This window comes from Centropristis striata, chromosome 10 (genome assembly GCF_030273125.1).
Source record: "Centropristis striata isolate RG_2023a ecotype Rhode Island chromosome 10, C.striata_1.0, whole genome shotgun sequence".
Classification (NCBI taxonomy): Eukaryota; Metazoa; Chordata; class Actinopteri; order Perciformes; family Serranidae; genus Centropristis; species Centropristis striata.
In genome coordinates, this window is record NC_081526.1 from 29564433 (window position 1) to 29587382 (window position 22950).

Sequence of the window (22950 nt, forward strand, 5' to 3'; positions counted from 1 at the left end):
CATGTTTATAAAATGAAATCACATAACAGTATGTAATAAGATAAATCCTAAAATAATAATAATAATAATCAAACATATGTAGCAATCTGAGTGGGGTCAATCTGCATAATTTACTTTTGATGACACTTTTGTACTTTTACTTCAGTAAGTTTTGAATACAGGACTTTTACTTGTAGTGGAGTAATTTCACAGTGTGGTATTAGTACTTTTACTTAAGTAAGGGATCTGAATACTACTTTCACCACTGAATGAGCATTATATGTAGTTATATACTTTTATATTTAATATATTTGACCTTATCTCTGCTTTTACTTGCCCTATTATCATCAAAGAAAAACTGGCATTGAAAAACGTAAAAAAAATAAGCTCGACGTTGCTTCTTTTTTATGTCAAAGAAGTAGTGGCCGGCGCCTTCGTGGACTTGAGGGCTACACTGGAACTCTTGTTAATGATAACACTCTTGTTAAGGCTTTAAAACCAAATTTGGCCCAGTGGCACAGTATGTACTTTAAGGTCATGTACCTATTGACTTATATGTCTTTGTTCTCTCTGCCCCCAAAGGGATAGATGTGAAGGAAGCACAGGTAATCTGTGTCGCCACAGGAACCAAATGCATTAACGGTGAGTACATGAGCGACCGTGGCCTGGCTCTCAACGACTGCCACGCTGAGATAATCGCCCGACGCTCGCTCATCAGGTACCTCTACACCCAGCTGGAGTTCTACCTCAGGTCAGTGGACGGTGACGGGAGGGTTAGTTGTATTGATAATCTAATCACATGTATTTAGATTGCACTTTCCAACACCTAATTCCAATTACGTCTTCACAACCACAGCAAGGACGACCACCAGAAGTCGATATTCGTGCCGTGTGAGAAGGGAGGCTACAGGTTAAAGGACAACGTTCAGTTCCACCTCTACATCAGCACCTCGCCCTGCGGAGACGCCAGGATCTTCTCTCCGCACGAGGCCGGAGTGGAAGGTACGGACGCACACCGCCTCTCCTCCTCAGCTCGGCCGACATGTTTCTAATTTGTTCCCATCTTCAGTTTCAACAACAGTGTCTTTTTATTTAATTAAATCTGTAGGTTTCCCTCTTATGCTTGGTTTCATTTAATTAGAATTTTACTCCGAATCCAAATACGCATTACAGACACATTTTAAACAAGGCTCTAGTAATTAGAGCTTTTTGTCATTCGCTGTCTGTCTCTATCAGTCTTTCTCCCGCCCAGCCTCCCACACTGTCTGTCTGATTAACCTCCCTCTTACTCTTGTCAAAGTGTTTTCCGTTGCGCATGGCAGACTGAATAGAAAACAGCCACATTCAATTAGTCACTGAATAGATGGCGCCTGCTGGTGGAACAGCAGAAAACATTGATAACATAATAATAAATAATAGGTCATGCTTTTGTGGAATCCATTTTTTCCATCTTTATTTTCTTGGAACTTCTGTTTTCTCATGTTGGGAAGGTTTTTTGCAGACACTGATAGGGATCCACATTTTTCAACTAGTCCAGGATTTTTTTTGGCAGTTTTAAGCTTTTAAGGATCTCTTTTTTTATTATTATTCAGCCTTTCTCGTGTTGTTTCTCTCAGACCAAGGAGACAGACATCCCAACCGGAAAGCACGGGGCCAGTTAAGGACCAAAATTGAGTCGGGGGAGGGCACCATCCCTGTGAGGTCCAGCAACACCATCCAGACCTGGGACGGGGTGCTGCAGGGGGAGAGGTTACTCACTATGTCCTGCAGTGACAAGATCGCAAGGTAATTTGGTTCAAATCTAATGTGTAAAAGTAAGTTATAAATGAGATTCATTTATTTGTGATTCATATTATGATTACTAGCAGCTGTTTTGTTGCTCTGTTTTTTCTTATTTCACAGAAAGTCATGAAAGTGTGGATAAAAATGTTATTTACTTTTATTGCCAACAGTTAGATTATATTAATACATGCACAATGCACAAATCTGCAACTCTGCAAAAAAGCTGATTTCCCAAAATGTCTAATTATTTCTTCAACCGTTGTGCATTCATTCAAAAACCTCCCTTCTTGTTTCCTTAGAAAACAAGAATGTCTGCATCAGAAAAATGCAATGAAATAAGATATTCATATTTTTTCTGCTTTTACTGTTTAAATAATTTAAAAACAATTTAAGTCCTGATCACCACCCTTTATATCCCAGTTTGTTTACATAATGTTATTGGAAGAAATAATTATTTTTCCTGTTTCAAATGCTGAGTCAAATACACAGTCACCCATAAAGTTGGAATAATTTGTTTTCAGACACAATCCTGTTAATTGTGGTTTTCATTGTGATATGTTTGGAAGAGATTGTTTAATACAGTTGTGAGAAGATATACACTTTATCTGTCAAGAATAAATCACATTTTCACAATAACTTCATGGAAAGAGGTAAAAACATTTTACTCCAACTTAATGGGCAACTTGTGCAGCTTCTGTTGGACTCTGTTGTCTGTATTCTGCCTACAGAGTTTTTTCTAGACTTATTATTGGAGCTGAAGCTGAATTTCCAAAATACATTTGAAAAAACAGCCCAAATTATCCCATATCTATTTACACAGCCAAATAGGAAAATTAAAAAGGCAAAAATGTGTAAGAATGCACAAAGATTAAGCAGAATGCACATTTTACTGCATGTATTACAGGTAAATATGTTCCTTTGTCGTGTTGTAATTTAATACTTAAATAATATTTCCCCTTTTAGTTTTATGATACTTTTTTTATTTACTCACACTGGATGAATTGCATTATATCCTCGCTTTGTCATTCCAAGTCTATCATTTTCTTCAGGGAGTGTCAGGGACAGTTGAAATTGATGGATCCTCTGTCCCTGGGGCCTTTTTGCCGGCACATCATAGCGTCTTTAGTCTCTGTCCATGTTCAAGGCAACACTGTGCCTCCCTTGTGATGAACGATAAAACTTCACCATAACTCTTCTCACAAGCCCCCTTTTCCCTCCATCCTCCTCGTCTCCTTCCTTCTCCGTCCAGGAGGGTAATACCGTGCCTGAACGCACAGAGTGATTAAATGCTGAGAGTGTGTTGGATGAGGGAGATGTCCACTGAGTAGCGGATGCTGTTTGCGCTGTGCGAGAAGTCTTGTTGCCCTTTTGCTGCTAGCGATTCAGATTTTGTGTGGTTGTCCAACGTAGAAGGATCCAAGTCAGTAGAGGGCAAAATAGGTTGGAAGCTGGACATGTGGCGACTAGATAGAAGAGTATACACAGCTTAATAAGGATGCAACAACTTCACTTTTTCCAATAAAAAATTGCTTTTAATTTCAACTATCAAAATCAGATTTCAGCTAAATCTGACCACGTGGTCTCATTGTTCTACAAATATTATACTTGATGCCATGATCTTTTTAAAGTAGGGCCGGGACTCGATTAAAAAAAATAATCTTATTAATTAGAGGCTTTGTAATTGATTAATCGAAATTAATTGCATTTTAATCGCATATAAATATTTGACCAGAGAACAGTGAGAAGTAATTTTTTTCACATGGATATTTAGTATACCATTGAATACTGAGTGAATACATAAGCTTAAGCAACAAAAATATTGTTTATTTTTGTTCAAGTCCAACAGACCAGTGCAATTTTTGCCATTAAGTGTAGCAATACAATTTAGAAATATAGTACATTTCAGAAATTCAGGTAGCCTATAGGTAGGTAGACCTTCTGTAAACTATAATACTCTTACGCTTCCATCCGTTTTTGTAACTAAATGTCCCATCATCCACGGGGCCAACCAAAGCGTCTCATCAGCTTCTTCCTTCATGTTCACTGTGGTTTGTTGTTGTCTGAGTCCAAATGAATCACTCATTTCGAGAAACATAACACCCCTAATAACCAGTGTTTCGTGTGCACTTTTATTTAAAATGTGCTATTTTTTATGCAAGTACTGAAAGTATAATTATGGTATATTATTTGGTATTACTAAAGATGCACTGAACACAATTAATTGTAACTGGCTTTTTTATTATCCTTTTTTACTACTGCCCTTTTTAATATAATTCATAATTTTTAAAGCAAATTTTAATCCAATTTCAGGTAACTGTTATTGTTTATAATTCAATCAAGATTTCATAATCATAACATATTACAACTTGGAATGACATCCAAGTGCACTTAAAACATAATTAAAATATACTTCAGGATGACACAAAGTTGGAACAAAGTGTATTATTAAAAATGATTGCATCAGTAAAAAGGTTAAGTAAAGTAAATGTTAATAGTACACTCAAATAAACTTTACTTAGCTGAAGAGATGTTCATGTTTTGTTGTATGACAAAATACGTTAGTAAATGCCCCCACCTCAAAAGCCGGTTGCTAACAAGTGGCTAAATGAGACGACAGTGGTTGTCAGGGACATTAAACATCATCTCGTCGGACACGGAGAGGAACTCTCTAATTGGTCCGCCTCACAGCCTCTAGTCCTGTTTTTCAGAGCTCTGTTAACTCTTGTAGATTGTAAATTATGTAAATGAAGTATTTATTAGGCTACAGATTTGCTAGCTTGTCAAACTGCTGGTTAGCTTGTTAGCTTAAGGATAACGGCTGTGACGTTAAAGTAGGGTTGTCAAAAGTATCGAAACTAAAACGTTGTATCCGAATACGATACTCATTTTCAAAAGTATCGATGAAAAGTGTTATTTTCTCTCTTGAAGTCCCAGAATGAAGCAGAGAAAAGTCGACTTATCAAGCTTGCCTAATATTGTGCACAGCATACAACCTCAAAATATTGTTCTAATTGTTATTGTTTTTTGTATCTATTTATTTTTTGCATTACCCCAGACCTGAAACTTGTTATCATAGTTGCAGTTTCTTTTTGCACAACTGTTTTTTATTATAAATATTTAACCTGTGGTTCTGTTAATTTTTACATGTTGCATTTTTCTTGTTGTTAAAAATATTTCTGTTAAATTTTGGGGTCTTTGTTTTTATCCTTGTGGTATCGAAAATGGTATTGAGTATTGAATATTTTCCTGAGTATCGGTATCGAGTTGAAAATCTTAGTATCGTGACAACCCTACGTTAAAGTCATGCAGCCGTGCAGTAGTTTGCGATAGCATAATGTTAGCGTTTTACTTCCGTTGGCCGCATCAGAAACGTGTGTTTGCCACAGAGCTTATTTTCTAGCATGGTCCGAAATCCAATGCAAAAATCCCATAGGTGAATTCTCAACAGACACCATAGTGCTGCTGCTTCCAGGTTGGCCTACAGAAATGCGTCATTAAATTTGCTCTCTATTGTGAGGAAAGGATTCTGGCCTTTCATAATACCGCTATTAGCCAGGTGAGAGACCTGCTGCCCAACTGCTCCTTCCCTGTTTGAGTGATTTTGAACCGCGGGGCTGCCATTTAATACCGCCTCTGATTGGCACATTTTGATGATGCCCATAATGTTCCCTCTTTACAAAATGTTTTCTCTCCTCCCATTTTCCTTTGATTACATGCCCAGCCAGCCCCATGGCATCAGGGAGAACAAACAGTTCTCTGCCTTAGTGCTATTTCAATGAGAATATTAGCAACAGCCAAAGTTCTTATGGCTTTATTTCTCTCTGTTTGTCCTGTTTTCTCCTGTTTCTATTTCTAACAGCTGATTACGTGGGTCTTAAACTTCTTCTGACCCTGTTCTCGTGTGTGTGTGTGTGTGTGTGTGTGTGTGTGTGTGTGTGTGTGTGTGTGTGTGTGTGTGTGTGTGTGTGTGTGTGTGTGTGTGTGTGTGTGTGTGTGTGTGTGTGTGTGTGTGTGTGTGTGTGTGTGTGTGTGTGTGTGTGTGTGTGTGTGTGTGTGGATGCACAGAGCATGATATTGCATAAGATCACAACAAAGAACTACAGAGATGTTTGACAGGAATGAAATTGAATGCCCCCAAAAACATGACTCCAAATGTGTGTGTGCTTAATTGTGGTTCCTTTAACATACACTGTGTGTCTTTTTAGACTTTCAGGTGTATTTGTGTAACCATTCTGTGATGAAAAATATGTATGTGTGTTTGTTTCAGAGCAATATCATGAAGCTGTTTGACTGTGCTGAATGTGTGCTTTACCGCTGGCAGCTATGCATTGAGAGATTTCATTTTGCCCTCCCTCTGTTTCACAAACACACTCTCACACACACAGACAATATTGCATATGGAGACAATAGTATTGGAGTAGCCTGGGGTCCTACACTTGCATATTTCTCATGGTTCTGGGTCCATGTTGGTAATTTCACACACTCTCAAACAGTCTGCCTGAAGTGAAAGAGGAGAATGAAAGAGCTCATCATCACACTGTCAGTGTCTTGTTTTGTGTATTTTGGTGGCCCTTAAAGGATAAATCAGTACTTTTCTTAATATCAGCAAATCTAACAAAAAGAACAAAACGGACAATAATCTGATCCTACTAACTATTGCCGGGGTAGCTAAAGCCTCATTTTCCTGTGGGCCACTGAGCCCGATGGTCTAGATACTATTAGACTATAAGACATAATTGAGCCAAACTGTTGAACTCGGCAACATGTTTCTTCATTACAAAGAACACTGTATTCTTTCTCTCTTTTTTTGGAGACAAGTCGCATACATCATTCATTTGCTATCGAAGCCAATTTCCTCCAATGAGCTTACACAGAAAAAAAACGGCCTGTAAGTAATAATATTGAGAAACCTCCTGGGGGAAATAATGGCTTTGTATCTCAAAATAATGAGATATGTTCTCAAAATGTGCATAGACCTGTGTTAGGCACAAGTCAAAATATTGAGAATTTTTCTCAGAATTTTTCAGTATTGAGTAAGTATGTGGAGAAAGTAAGTCATTATTTTGAGGAACCAACTGATTATATTGAGATATATGAAGTCATTTTTTTAAACCATCATTATTTTTTAGATATTATGTCATTACTCTTCAAAAAACGAAGTCGTTATTTTGAAAAACTGATTCATTACTTTGAAAAACTAAGTCAATATTTTTTAAGTTTTTCAATAATTACTTACATCTTCACAAGGCTTAGTTTTTATTTCATTTTATTTTATTTCATTTTATTTTACAGTTGGAAATAAGTTTCCATATGTTGCTGGAAATACATACTACTGTAATACACCAAATTTGCATTCATCCACCGCTTAAAATAGTCCCTAACATTTACCCCACTATTTACTCCTTGTTGAGTAAAAACTGCAGTAACCAGTGGTTTTATGAAATTATTCAGCCTTTTGTTTTAAACAAATCTATTTTATTTGTGACATGTTTTTAAGGATTTATGTTTTAGGACATACTGGGTTTAGGGCTGAATGCCACACTGTGGGAGAAGAGAGGAACTCTTACCTCAGCCTCTACATCTCTCACCTCAGTGTAACTTTTGCTCTCTCCCTTCGTCTACTCTCTCATTTTCCTCCCCCCTCTGTCATTTTTTTCTCTCTTCCTCTCACTCTTATGACTCCCCACCTCTTACACTCCCTCTCCATCCCTCTTACTTGTCTGTTTCTACCTCTCTCTCTCTCTCTCTCTCTCTCTCTCTCTCTCTCTCTCTCTCTCTCTCTCTCTCTCTCTCTCTCTCTGTCTGGCGATGCTTCACAGAGCATGTCAATGGGAAAATGACTGGGGAGAGATGGCTAATGACACAGTATAGAAATACACAGAAGTTTGTAGGAAATGAAATTGGATACCTCAGAGTGTACACAACTGTTGGATTGTGGGTGATTGTGTGTGGTGGATTGCATTGGCTGGTTATGTACTCATATATTTTTGCTTGTACCACTTTGTACAGTATGGTAATACTTTTCCTGTGTGTCATACAGACCATACAGAAGTCTACGATTACAATTATTACAGACTGATTATAATTATTACAGATGGTGTGCTGATAATTGCAGCTAATACAGCTGGTTGCTATACAATCAAGGTGCACGTCATGCAGCTGGCTTGACTGTAATTTATTTTTATGCGACTGTATAACTGAATGCTAAACACATGGACGTATATTTTGAGGTTGATATTATTGTTATTACAATGCTAAACTTAACCCTTTTGGCCACTTAACAACTCATAAAAATCAACAAATATTCTCTCTAAATACCACATTAACGCAACGAAACTACAGGGAGAAATCCATGCTGTTATATGATATTATAAACGTCAGATCATTTGGAGAATTTTTGGCAATTGGATGGTAGGCACTTTTTTTCTGGAAACTGCGGAGGAACTCCCTTATTGTCAATACAACTAGGAAAGACATGAATGCTCTTGGGCTTGTTTTTTGCCCCACACTGCATTGTATCAGCATAAAGTGGGCATGTCTGCAAAGGGGAGATCATATTATATTATTGTTATTATGGTGCTAAACCTAACTTTTTTGACCAATTAAGAACTGATAATACTCAACACAGATTATTTCTAAATACCACATTTACACAACTAAACCACAGAGAATTCCATGCTATGATTTGATATAGAAAACTTACGATCATTTTGATAGTGCTCTAAGAATTGTAATTTTTGGCGATTGGATGGTGAGCACTTATTTCTGGAACCAGCTGAGAAACCCCCTTATTGTAAATATAACTAGGGCCATACATCTGTTGGATGTTCTAGGTCTCTAGTTTGTAGTAGGTACATTTCATAAGGCTGTGATTATCCTAGAGGTCACAACTGGTGTCACTACAGTGAAATTACTACAATGGTGACTAACATCATCACGCATGAATACAATTGGGCTCATTGAAGTCACAGCTTTCCAGTCATACCCAATTTATGCAGTTCCAAGACTGTTTAAGGAACCCAGTATGCAGAAAATGTCAAACCATTTAGAATAGATGGAAATCACACACTTGCCCTACAGCCCTGAGGATGGCATGATTTCTGCCCTAAACTGCATGGTATCAGCATAAAGTGGGCATCTCTGCAAAGGGGAGATTATATAATATATTTGTTATTATGGTGCTACACCTAACCTTTTTGACCACTTAAGAACTGATAAAAATCAACACAAATTATCTCTAAATACCACAACAAAACCACAGAGAAATCCATGCTATGATTTAATACAAAACTTACGATCATTTGTTGAGTTCTCTTAGAGTTGCAGTTTTTAGTGATTGGACGGTGAGCACTTCTTTTCGGGAAACAGCAGAGAAACACCCTTATCGTCGGTATAACTAGGAAAGTTATATATCCGCTAATGTTCTAGGTCTCCAGCTTGTGATTGTTACATTTTAAAAGGCTGTGATTATCTTAATGGTCAAAACTGGTGTCACTACAGTGAAATGACTACAATGGGGACTAACATCATCACACATGAATGCATATGGGCTCATTGAAGTCTCAGCTTTCCAGTCATACCCAATTTATGCAGTTCCAAGACTCTTTAAGGGCCCCAGTATGCAGAAATATTCCAAAACACCATTTTAGAAAAGGTGACAATAACACATAAAATAACACCAAAGCGCATGGGATCAGCACAAAGTGGGCATGTCTGTAAAGGAAAGATTAATGGGTACCGATAGAACCTATTTTCAGATATCTACAAATCAAAAGTCAGGAACCCCTTTGGAACTAGCATGACATGGTTGGTACCAATGGATGCATGAGGTTATCTAGTTTCATGTGATACCATTCATGGAGCCAACTGTAGCCTCTTAAAGCCAGTAAAGCGCAAACCACAGGATCACATTTAAAACAGCATATTTCCAACAAATAAACTCCAGTTTCAGGTTATCTAATGTGCTTGTTTGTGTTTTCTCTCCACAGGTGGAATGTGGTAGGCATCCAGGGCTCTTTGATGAGCTACTTCACAGAGCCAATCTACTTCTCCAGCATCATCCTTGGCAGCCTTTACCATGCTGACCACCTCTCCAGGGCCATGTACCAGCGCATCGCAGATATCGAGGACCTGCCCCAGCAGTTCACCCTCAACAGGCCTCTGCTCAGTGGTTAGTGTGTGCTTTAATGTGGATTAAAATGGGAAATTTTAATATATATAATAATATAAAATATTTCTTTTTTTTTTCAACTCTCTTTATTCATTTTCTAATTTTGAACATAAAACATAACAGTCACACATCCACGATACACATTTACACGTACGCAATCACATATAAGTGTTGTTTAAATTATATTAACTAATATATCTCAGTATGAAAAAAACAGATAAAGGCGGTTACTTTAAGAAACAAGATTGTACTTATATATATTAATATACCCAGACATATATACGTTCGGGGAAGAAAAACAAAAAACAAAGACAGAAATTAAAAATTAAATAAATAAAATACAAAGTAAATAAAAAAATTTAAAAAAAGGTTAAATAAAAGTTCTCTCCTTCTAGTGGTTAAGAGCACTTCTAAAACTTGCCAGTGTTGTAGTTAAAATGATCAATAAGCGGCTGCCAAATTCTATAGAACTTTCCCTCTTGATTTTTCATATGATCGTATTTCTGCTGAAAGATGCTGAAATTTTAACTACACAAGACCTCAGGCCGAAGAAATAGCCCAATCTTGTTCATGTTGTCGTGTTTTGAGAGGATCTCCTTGTTAATCTTTGACAGTCAAAGTCCATCTGTCTAAATATCAGAGAGTAGGATGGTAAATCCAAGCAGTAAACATATTTATCCAGCTCACTGGTCAGTCCACAGCAGGGAGACAGGTATTGCTTTTCTCCTCTGTTTGATCCGAGCTGACATTTACCTAGTTCCTGTGGAATTTGAATAGCTTTATCATTTTGTGTAAATTCTCAGCATTGGCTTGACCTTTTAAAAAGGCCATATAGACGAGGGCTCATGCTGTTTTCTGTTTTTTTCTGAGTTTCCATTTTTAGATGAAGCATTTGGTCTTTGCCTTGTGGTTGTTCAGAGGATTTTGGAGAACAATACCTTGTAACATTTCCCTGTGAGAAATGGTTGATTTGCCAAACATTTTTGAATGCATTATATTTAGATATTAACTCTTATTAAGTCCTCTGTCATTTTGTCCTCTAGCTCTATATCAAACACTGTACACTTGCAGCAGACATTGACAACAGACAGCTAAGCTGCTAAGTAAACAAATATTTTTAATTGATTAACTGTAGTTTGGGCAGCATAGATAAAAACCCATCAACAATACAGACGCTCCTCTTCCTAATAACCTGATACAGAGATGCTGTATTAAAGTGATGTACTGTAATTAACACAACCAGAGGTCAGTGTCTGCTGGTGGAACAGACAGAAATGAGAAAGATAGCAACTGTAAGTGGCAGGGATAATGTTACAGCAAGTAACAAGTAAAAAAAAAAGAAGAAAAATAACTTTGCCCCTGTTTTGGAGTATTTTCGCTTAGTCTCAATGATAAAGGTGATCTTATCAACACGGACCAAGCTGTGTGCACTATATGGCTAAAGAGAGTAACACGTGAAACCTCCAAGACTTGTCAAAGTATTCTAATTGCATAGTAGACACACAGTGTCAAGTATTCGTCACAGAGCTGCCAGAACTGCCATCAACATTAGCTTAACAATTCTTAACAATTGCAGCATTTAAGAACAACTTTCTTCAACTTTAAGCTTCACTGCTCTGTATAGCTTTGATACAGAGAGCCTATTTTCATTGAGATAGCATGACGTCAGAGGTCACATGACCACTTTGAAAATCACCATGAAACATCAAAAAATAGCCTAACTTTGCAGCGTTATATATTCACAACTTCCCGACACGATATCCTGACGTTTGACGCATCTCCAGTATGTTCCTAAAAGTGAGCCCACCACACCTCCGGAAAAAAACAAAAACGGCAAAGTTTTACGGCCAGCTGACGGAAAACAATAAATATCTATACTTGGCCCCCATTAATTGATATAATATTGCCACGCAAAATATTTCGATACTATGCTGTATCAATTTTTCCCCCCACCTCTAGTACTGAGTTACAACTGCCAATCTGTTACTGGACAGTCTTCTGGAGGGGACAGGTTTAGGGAATCACCTGTTTTAAACATTACCCAGTCCTTGACCACAACAGTACAGAACACATAGCAACAAGAGTTACTTAAACACATCAAACAGGTGGAGTGATGCTGTGGTCACTTTCTTTGATCCTATGAGGTGACAAGGGGCAAACTTATGACGGGACCTAAAGCTATATGCAGCTCGCCCTACTCCTCCTCCCCCTGGCTGCTCTATAAATGTCGGGTAAAGGAGATAATAGTATGGGGTTATTAACCTTTTCCGCTTTAGAGAGTTTTTAGCGGTGAAGGGCTGTGGCGTTAGAGCGCTGAGGATTTCATCCCCTTTAAATCATCTTCTGCCACAAGTGCTGCCAAATGGAACCAAGGAGCTTAATGCACACACACACACACATACACACACAAAGAACAAGACACCAGGATTTATGGCATCCATATATCTCCCATTTATGCTTCAGATACAGTGGAGGCTGGTGCCCAGTGCTGTGCTGGAAGAAAGCAGCCTCTGACCTATAGTCCCCTGGGTGGAGGGTATTTTGTCTCCACTCAGTAGCACAAAAGAAAATAAAAGCAAGGAAAAACTTGCTGTTAGAGCGGTGGGAGCTGCTGTCATTTGAAAAAATGGGTTGCTAGGTTTTGTACCTCATCCATTGTGTATTACATCCTTGCAGTGGGGTAGCAGGAGGTTAAGTTGCTGTGGGTCTCCCACAGAAGCTTTGGAGGACAGAGAAAGAAAATCTTATCCTCTTATTACGGTCCTTTTTCCGCTTGAAAGCTTGAAGACATTTTATTTTTTCACACAATGTTGGGAAAAGGTTCTTGAAATGTTGACAGTGCTGCGACAAGGGAATATTTAATTTCAGTCTGCTGTAAGATATTGTTGCTGTCCTGTGATAAACTCCAAAAATGTATTTTCTGACATTGCAGCAATGCGTTTTCACAGTAATCTCATGTTTATTGAGCTTGAGAAGTGGCAGAATTTTTAAAACTAATAAATTATATATATATATATATATATATATATATATATACATATATATATATATATATACAGTCATGGTAAAATTGTCTTTGTCCATTGTATTTTTCAAATTCATGGTCATTTTAATGTCTGGTAAAACTAAAGGTCATTTGTTTGGACAAGTATAATGATAACAACAAAAATAGCTCATAATAGTTTGATTTAAGAGCTGATATCTAGCCATTTTTTCAATGGTTTTCTTGATAATAACTAAAATCATTATCAAGAAAACCATGGAAAATAGCTACCATAGATATCAGCTTTCATGAGTTTTTGTTTTGTTGTTATCATTATATTTGTCCAAACAAATGTACACTTAGTTGTACCAGGCATTAAAATGAACAAGAAATTGTAGAAAACAAGGGTGTTTTAATTTTTTTTTTCCATGACTGTATACATGAAATACCTGTTTTTCTTTGGACCGCAGTGATATTTTCTGCTTGGTGTGCTGCTCAGACTCTCACTCTCATTGTTTTTGATGTCAGGCATCAGTAATGCAGAGGCCAGGCAGCCGGGCAAGGCACCTAACTTCAGTGTGAACTGGACGGTGGGTGACCAGGCCCTGGAGGTGATCAATGCAACAACAGGCAAAGACGACATGGGCCGCGCTTCACGTCTCTGCAAGCACGCCCTCTACAGCCGCTGGGTGCGCCTACACTCCAAGGTAGATCCTCCACACTCAACTGAAGCCTTTCGCTCCATATTATAAAGTCATTTTATACCCAGTCGTGTTTCTCAACAGTGTGGGCTGCTGTCGTTTTGGTCCCATTTCACTGATTCATCACCCCGTCTGGGTTTGTTGGATCGATAACAACCCAACAATTTGCAAGAGCTTCTCTGTGATCAGCTGTAACTTTAAGCAGCTTGAAGGAAACCTCAAGTTTACAGTTGTACTCCCTCGAAAAGCTGGATTGAGGAAAAGGAGCTGTGGTACCTGTAGGGCATCACTGTGGGACAGGATGATGAACTCCACTGTTCCTAGACAACATACAGAGATCTGATTGGTCAAATATAAACATCAGCAATTGACACTGTAGGTGTAAGCTAACATAGTAACCCTACAATTAGAGTTTTGCTGATTGACTTTCTTATTTTCATGCCTCTGTGCATGTGACAGCTGCGAGATTTTATGTGTTTGAGTTGTCGATCTGTCACAGGAACACCTGCAGGGAAGTTGCTCTTATTTGGAACAACCGTCCACTGGTCTCAAGGGTGAGCTGATCAGATTTGAGAGATTTTTATAAACATAAAATCTCAGAAACACTTTGAAGGCATTTCTTCAAAATTGGCACAAAGAAAATATTGTACTTTTACAGTATACCAGATTGCATTGTTATTCTTATCATTATTATTATTTAAAAAATAACAAATAACAAAAAAAAGTTATTATTTTTGTTGAATACATGCTTTATTACTTATTAAATGGAGCTTGAAATATTTTTTTTAATAGAAGTACATGTAAAACGCCTCCCTTTTGAAAATAAATAAAAAGATGTACATCAGGCAAAAAAGGAGCAGGAGCTTTTAAAAAGTAATCTCTCTTTAGAATGAATTTAAAAATCCCCGACCATGGCAGCCTACATGTCGAAGTGTCCTTGGGCAAGATACTGAACCCCAAATAGCCCACCGATGCTGCCTTCATCAGTGTATGAATGAGTTCCCAATGGTGGCAGGTGGCACCAGTGTGCCCTGGTAGCCTCGGCCACCAGTATGAATGTGTGTGTGAACGGGTGAATGAGCGCAGTCTGTAGTGTAAACCGCTTTGGGTAAAAGCGATATATAAGTGCTCTCCGTTTACCATTTATGTATGTTTATGACGAGCAGTCGAGTTTGTTTATATACAGGTGCATCTGAATACATTAGAATATGATGGAAAAGCCCATTTCCAGTAGTTCAAGACAAACTTTTCAGAGGCCAACATTTCCATATTAACATACTTTTTAAAATTGGTCTTTTGTAATAATCAAATTTTTTGGGACACTGAATTTTAGGTCTTCATTAAATGTAAGCCATAATCATTAGAATTAGAATAAATTAAATAAATTAAGACATGAAATGTTTCATTCTGAGTGTAATGGAAAAAAATGGATTTTTGAATTGAATTACTAACATAAAAAAACTTTTCTATGATGTTCTAATTTATTGAGACGCACCTGTAAGTATAAGTCTGGACAAACATGGATGTAAACTATAACCTGACTGGTTAGAGGAGGCATGAAGGTGGTAATATTAGTACCATTACGGTATAACTTGAACATTTGTAACACAGATACAGTGGAGAGATTAGACGGAGCTGCAGCCAGCGTTATGAGCTTTAGGTGTACTTTCTTTAACCTCTCCTCCTCTCTGCCTTTCAGCTTTCATCTATCTTGTGGATCAAGGTGCTCAAGCCCAGCTCCTACCATGAAGCCAAGCAGGCGGCCACAGAGTACCACTCTGCCAAGCAGGCACTCATCAAGGCCTTCCACAAGGCCGGCCTGGGGGCCTGGGTCAAAAAGCCCATTGAGCAAGACCAGTTCACCCTCTGCTCCTGAGAGTCAAGGGACCAAGGGATTCCTAAAACCCCCCACTCCTTCCCCCCTTGACCCAGGCCTGAAAGCAAGAGAGCCCCCCTTCTAACAACCAGCCCACAGAGACACTTACCTCCGTCCCATGTGTCAGCACGCACGTGCACTTTGTACTCGTGGAAATGAACGTGCGTAGTTTCACAAACCGTCCATCATTCTCATTCCTCAGAGGACCTCAGCCTCACCATGTCTTTTCTCATTATATTGATTTCTGTCCTTTTGATTTTGATTTTTAATAGATGGCGTTTTTTCTTTCATCTGCTTGTTTTCTCTTTTTAAAACTGGAATCCATGTTTTTATGCCGTAGATGTGGAAGTTGAAATTATGCAGTTTTGTCTATTTTCTAGGTCGACTGAGTGTAGCCAGTTTAGGGTGAAATGTAGCCTAGCAACACAGGATCTCTGTGAATTAAAACCAATGTGTATGGACCTGGGGAAAAACACCTACTTGCTAAAATGAATGACTATGACTTTAATTTAAATGCATAAACTTCAGGATGTAAATCTAGTGCTGAAAAGAGAGAGCATACAATAGTTATATGACATTTAATGTGTGTTATTTGGTCCGTTCCTTAGATGAGACTACATGTTCTTAGACCCTGTATTAAAGATGAAAATGTTCCAAAATATTGTGGCCCTGTTTGATTCACTGACTGGAAAGAATACACAGGCCAGGCGTTATATAACACTTTTGTTGATTTATTTTTTACGTCTTGTTCATTAATTTGTGTTTTGTAAGTTATTTTAATGTCACTGTCATTTCATACTTGAACAGTACGACTTCCTCCCCTCGCCTGGGTCTTGGGACAAGCTTTGGGAGGTGCTGCACGTTGTATTTTTCCTTGATCTAAGCCATGGCTTTGCATGGGAACTGAACTGGGAGGCCTACAGAGCAGAAAACACACAGGTGGCGAGCCCTGTGCGTGCGCCCATCAGTGAATGATTTTGAATGAATGCCAGCATCTTCCTCCACAGGCAGCTTTGAATCTTTGTCTCTATTTTCTAGATTTCTTGTGATTGTTTGTTTTGTTTTGGGGAGAGGGGGGGACAAGGACATTTTTTTGTTTGTGTTTCGTAAAAGATCGGGCATTTGAGTATTGGGGATAATACTGCAGTGAAAATAGTGATAAACAGACCTCTCAAATGTTGTAACTATGTCACCTTGTGGCAGGGATCCATGATAGCAGAACTATTAATAGAAGGCATGGTCTATGTGCTGTAGAGACACATACAGTGTGTATCCATTAGATGCCACATTCTGTAGTGATAGTCTGAAATGCAAAACATGGCGTCATCCCTCCACATTTGGAAAACACAGAGGTATGGTGATGAACAGACTCGTATGCTAATATCTGCTAAATTCTACCAGTAGATTACAACCAAATGTATCACAGTGTGATGTCATCTTCTTGTCGTCCTCTCTTCTACATCTACAGAAACACGTCAGTAGTTCGAGAAGACCTTTGTGATCCGACCTTTACACCCTGAGTGCATAAATGTCCTTTCGATTTGTAAATGAGGACCAAGTAATTGCAGTCAGTTCCTATTCCCAGCTGTAGGAAATGTATGTATGTGTGTGCAATCTACAGTATGTGTGTGCTCAGACGTCTTTAAGCATACTCTGTGGAATCTTCACCAAAGATGATATCCATGTGTGTTTCTGCCCCTTCTTTCTTTCTTTTTTTAAACAAAAAAAATCAATCATTTACTGTTTTGTATATCCACTGAATAATGTACTTTTGATTTCTACAAAAACTGTGTATTCCATTCAATATGGGGGACATTAAATTGTCAGGCTTCTTTAGTGCATCTGTAGCTGTCAGTGGCCACGTGTATATTGTGACCTGCGATCATTATTGCTGCAGTATAGTAGTCCTCTGTATATAAGGAACAATAAAAATGTTCCCTGTACAATCAGTTCATCCCATCATAAAAAAACAACTGTTTGGACTCTCCCTGTTGCTGGGATTGTGAAGATGTTAAGTATTAGTGGTTCTCTGTGACTCACTGGGCACCATAAAGCATGGCACTAACACTGCCGGGGTTAACAGGCTTCATCCCCATTGTAGCCACCAATGTTTAAAAAAAAAATATATATGCACTTGTAAGGTGCCTCAGCTAAAAGTGGCATCCTCAAGCTGGCACATGTGATGTCAAATATGTACCTTTTTTTAACTTCTATTTCAGTCAGTATTAGAGAAGCAGGAAAGAGGGGAATCTACCTGAGTTGATTTGAAGGTAGAAACTTTGAAATTTGGATCACAGAAAATGGAAAGATCTAGAGTCTCCCCCCTGACAAATAGACCCAGACCAAAGTCACAAGCAATACTCCTGATGTCTCCTTTAATGTCACCCATCACAAACAGGAGTCTGAAGTTTCCCTCTGCCCCTCCAATCTTTGTTCTATTATCTCTCTGCAAAGCTGTCTGATGTTTTTGTTGTAGTTTTTTGTATATTTTCCCCTAAAGACTGCCTGCTTCTTTTTCTTGTTCTTTTGACTGCACTAAAGATGTCAACTGATGATGTCATGATAAAAAACCGTCCCCGTTTCTGGATTGGATGGCAACTATCACAGCAAGAACTGAACTGCTTCCGCTTTACCCTTTGTGAATCCTCGATGATGGTCAGTGCCCCTTCCTCGCCCTGCAGCTGCGTCTGCAGTGGATTTTTTCTTTTCTTTCCTTTTTCTTTTGTGGTGACTCTAGAGTGGTCGGTGTTTGTTCACTCTGGGTTTCAGAGCCACTGCTCTCTGTTCTCCCCTTTCCACAGTTGTCCAGTGTGTGAAAAACTCCACCAACAAACAAACCCACAACCTTGCATGTACTACCAACACTGAAGCTGCACCTAGCATGATGACAAACTTTTAAAGGACTCGAGTAGAAAAAAAAAAAAACAGCTAAAGATAGATATATAAAATGAACAAAAAAGAATAAAAGAGTTCTTAGTTTACTTTTGCACATGGTTGAAATTCTTTCTGAACACGTTTTGTGTGTTTGTGTTTGTGTGTGTGTGTGTGTGTGTGTGTGAGAGAGAGAGAGAGAGAGAGAAAACTTTTACAAAGAATGGAGAAAAAATAACAATTTACACACATATGGGGATGCTTGTACTCCCGGGGGTAGGCCTACTTCTGCAGTCTTTAGGGGTTTGTGGAAAAATTATGACACAATTAAAACACGGTATCTACGGGGTCTTAAAAAGTCCTAAAACGTCTAAAATCCAATAATTTGAATTTAGGACCTTAAAATGTTTAAAATTCTCTTAAAATGTCTTAAATACGATTTGAAAGGTCTTAAAAATGTAACAATGTTACTTTTATTTAAAACAAATGCATAAACTTCAGTTTCGCTTTTTAAATGTTTCAATTTTTGAGGACGCTATAACATAACTACAAAACAGAACTAAGAACCAGTGTAGCCTGGTCACAATTTGAGCTGTAAACAACTCATATACTTTGCAAGTAATTCCAGCCTGGCCTTTGATTTTCCTTCATGTCTTTTGTACTTTTTTTTTGTATTTATAATCGTCTTTAAAAAAGTATTTTAAAAAGTCTTAAAATTGACTTGTTCAAACCTGCATATATATCCACATATTAATGTTAAGTCACCTGTAACTGTACTCAAATGTAATGAAAACCACCTGTTGCAGTTTTGTTAGCGTGTGTGGAAACTAATCAGCAAGTCAGCACATAAGTTTCGGCAGGCAACTAAAAGTGATGACTAAATAGTTCAAATGATTAACTAAATGTATTAGATTAATGGTTTAATATAATTTAAAGAAATGGATGAATGGTTGAAGTAATTCGCTACTGAATAAAACCGTTAAATGTATTAGATAAATGCTTAAATGGATCGCTTAAGTATTGGATCGACTGCTGAAATAGTTAACTATAGCATTAAAGGTATTGGATAGGCTGCTGAAATAATTAGCTATAGCATTAAAGGTATTGGATAGGCTGCTGAAATAGTTCGCTATAGCATCAAAACTATTGGATATTCTGCTGAAATAATTAGCTATAGCATTAAAGGTGTTGGATAGGCTGCTGAAATAATTAGCTATAGCATTAAAGGTATTGATAGGCAGCTGAAATAGTTGGCTATAGCATTAAAACTACCGGATAGGCTGCTGAAATAGTGAGCTATAGCATTAAAACTATTGGATGAATGGTTGAAATAGTTAGCTCAAAGTAACATTCTAGATAAATAATTGAATTACTTCGCTAAAACTAACAATAAATGACAATGGGGTGAAAAGTAATCTTCAGTAATATCTTTTCTTTTAGCTAATTATTTTAACCGTACAAATCCATGTGACAATAAATTATCATTTAACATTACTTTTGGTAAAGTATGACAACAGTTTGTCCATCAACATTACTTTTAGCGACCTCAGTTTGAATAGTTGGCTGAAAGTATGGAGTACGTGTATGCAATAGTTAGCTAAAAGGAAAATTAAATTATGGTTTGAGTACTTGCTAAAAGTAATGGATAAATGGTTGTACCATTTCAAGTTAGTTGTAGGCTATGATTACTGATCAAACCAATATAAATATTGACAGTTCAAGTGTATGAAAAAAACGAAACTATCCACTATTGTAGAATGAATTATGTTACATTTGAAACATGGATTGGGAATCGATGAAGGTAACCTCATCTGACAAGACTGCAATGAATTGTAGCATCATTTTTTGGGCTGCACAGTAACCTTTATTTTTATATAAATAATTTATGAGAATCATCAGGACAGAATAATTATGTTCTCTTCCTGCAGATTGCTTCCCCGAACTAGCTGTGATGATATTAACCACAGTGATGTAAGCAGATGTCCTAAGTGATGAAAAACGTATAAGTAAAAGTACTAATAACCCTAACCCTCACTATCTAAATGTGCCCACGCATATCATGACCATCTTTAGAATCACTTCAGGGTCTCATCCTTTGAAACATGTTTTTTAATTAATTTCACAAGTGATCATCCTTAAATAGTTTAAAGTATATATTATGAACATATGTCTTGCAGTTGTCACATTGTATGTCAGTAGCAAAGCTCGTTTTACTTGCTGAGAGGAACATTTTAGCAGACACAAATTGCAAAAGTGTTTGGTGTCAATCAGACTCAAGGTGAGGCTGGATTAGTCAGATGGAAGCGTCTCATGCATTTTACTGCTGGTTTTAATCTTCAACTTACACGGAGTGAAGTCAGGTCATCTAGTTTTGTGTGTGTGTATGAGTGTGTGTATGAGTGTCTACAATACTTTTTTAAGGTGTAAAAAACTAGATGTGACACCAACATCTTTATAATACTTAGATCTTTAGTTGTTTTTTAAGCATAGAGAAATGTTTCACTTTTGAATATGACTTACATTTTAATATTGTTGACTTACTATAATTTAACCTATCTTACTTCACCATATAGCATACTGAACACCAAGCTTTAAGCAATCTAAAAATTCAGTCAATAAATGAAAATCTGAGAAAGTCTGGAATATTGGGCAGGAAATCATGGAGGGTATCCAGTCGATGGGGAGCATATTTTCCAGTGTGGTGCGAGTTTGTTTGTGTGTCTGTTCAGTATTCCACCAGATGCCATCAGATCAATAATAAATCACACATCAAGCGCTGCTTTAAACACTCAGCCCCCATGCTCATGACTCCATTGACATGATGAAAGCTCATGAAAAGCAGATTCAAACAGTCATAACGGGCAAACGGACCCAAACATGTTAGAAACTCTCTCGTCTTCAATAATTCAGCACCCATCTGCTGAGTCTTAACAGCCCCACTGCTGTTTACATAAACATTAATATTACCATGTCTATCAGGATGCAAGTGTTACATTTTACACCACATCTCATTCACAATAGCCAACAGCCATTAAATAAGCATTAGTGTCAGATATTTAATTGGCTTGTAATAAAGCGCTTAATATCAGCTGGATGGAGTTTCACAGCAAGTTTAATAAACTTGTGAAAACCACAATAAAATGGTGAAGTCATTTTAATAAACGTGACACACATTCCTTGAGCAGACTGATTTTGATGATGCCCTTAAGCACATATAGTAAAAAGTTCCAGCCTGTAAAAATGACTGTCTGAAATACTCAATGAATGCACTCCACTCTGCAGTTTTGTGGATTATTTGTCATGCTGTAAACTGAAGCATATTTTAATGAGCATATTCCAATAAATATTTCATGGGATAGCTTTTTAAAAGGAGTTGTATGAGAAAAGAAGTAGATATGTTCAAACTGGGCTTGACATGGATCATGAAACATGCACTATTAGCCAGGCTGACAGCAGCAGCAAAACTGGTTGCTATGCATTGAAAGCCTCCTCACATCATCTCTTTAAAAGTGTGGGCTCTCATGGGGTGTCATAACAAATCAATAGTGTGTCAGTTTTAGTGTAAGCTATATTAAGAATATTTTGACAGCTTTACCTTGCCATCAGACGACTCTTTCTGACAGGAAACTGAAGCTGTTCTCTGTTTTCCTTCCAAAGCCACCAGACTCCATTGACAAAACAGTACATTTATTATACAATAAGACAAACCAACTAACCAATCATGGCAGCAGTAGACCAGCAACTCCTCTGTGATACATAGTAGAATTATTGTTTTTTTCAATGGAGTCTGGTGGCTTCAGGGCTTCAGTGTCCCATACATAAAGGTAAACAAGGCTGTTTGACGGCAGTGAAAATAGAGTAAATTTAAAGTGATACTGACATTTTTAGGTGGTAAAAATGCATTTTGTCACAGCAGTACACTGTTGCTGGGAAACACAGTGATGATCTACTGTAGTAATATATTGACTCTGGGTAAGTACTTAATGCAATGCCTATAAAAAGTATTCACCCCCCCTTGATGTCAATATAATGTAACTTTTTTGACTAAGAATTTGCCAAAAAAAACAAAAACTCTTTAATATCACAGTGAAAACAGATTTTTACAAAATAATGTATATATATATATATATATATATAATGTAAAGTAAATTATTGCATAAATATTAACCCCCTTTAAAGGAACTGTCCTAATTCAACAGAGTTCCAGCTAGTTGATGCCAGCAGTGTCACAGTTAGTGAAATGGAGATTTATGCAATCATTTACTTTACCTTATATATATGTTTTCACTTTGATATTAAACAGGGTTTTTTGTACAAATTTTAGTCAGAAAAAGCTAATTATTTTGACCATAATTTCATGTGTTAAAGCAACCATAGAGTGAAAAATCCAATGGGGGTGAATACTTTTTTTATTGTATAACCCCACTTCAAAATTTCAAACTATGCCATTACATATTTAAACATTTTACTAGAAGCCTTACACTAATTTCTATAATTCGACCTTCACTGTTCACAAAATCCCCCTGCTTGAATTGAAGTTGAACAGAAACCATACAGCACAAATATACAGAGCTGATCAACACATGTA

The 22950-nt window shown here is 37.5% G+C and overlaps 1 protein-coding gene across 2 annotated transcripts in view; it reads left to right on the top strand.

Annotated features, from left to right (window-relative positions):
* adarb1b (adenosine deaminase RNA specific B1b) overlaps positions 1-18394 on the top strand; it is a 157630-nt gene extending 139236 nt beyond the window's left edge. For both annotated transcript variants that reach the window (XM_059343662.1, XM_059343661.1), the window contains 6 exons: positions 562-730; positions 836-981; positions 1596-1764; positions 9750-9931; positions 13443-13621; positions 15315-18394. In XM_059343662.1, the coding sequence (XP_059199645.1) occupies positions 562-730; positions 836-981; positions 1596-1764; positions 9750-9931; positions 13443-13621; positions 15315-15491 (1022 nt within the window). In that variant the 3' untranslated portion in view covers positions 15492-18394. The remainder of the gene's footprint in view (positions 1-561; positions 731-835; positions 982-1595; positions 1765-9749; positions 9932-13442; positions 13622-15314) is intronic.
* Positions 18395-22950: the final 4556 nt, after the last annotated feature.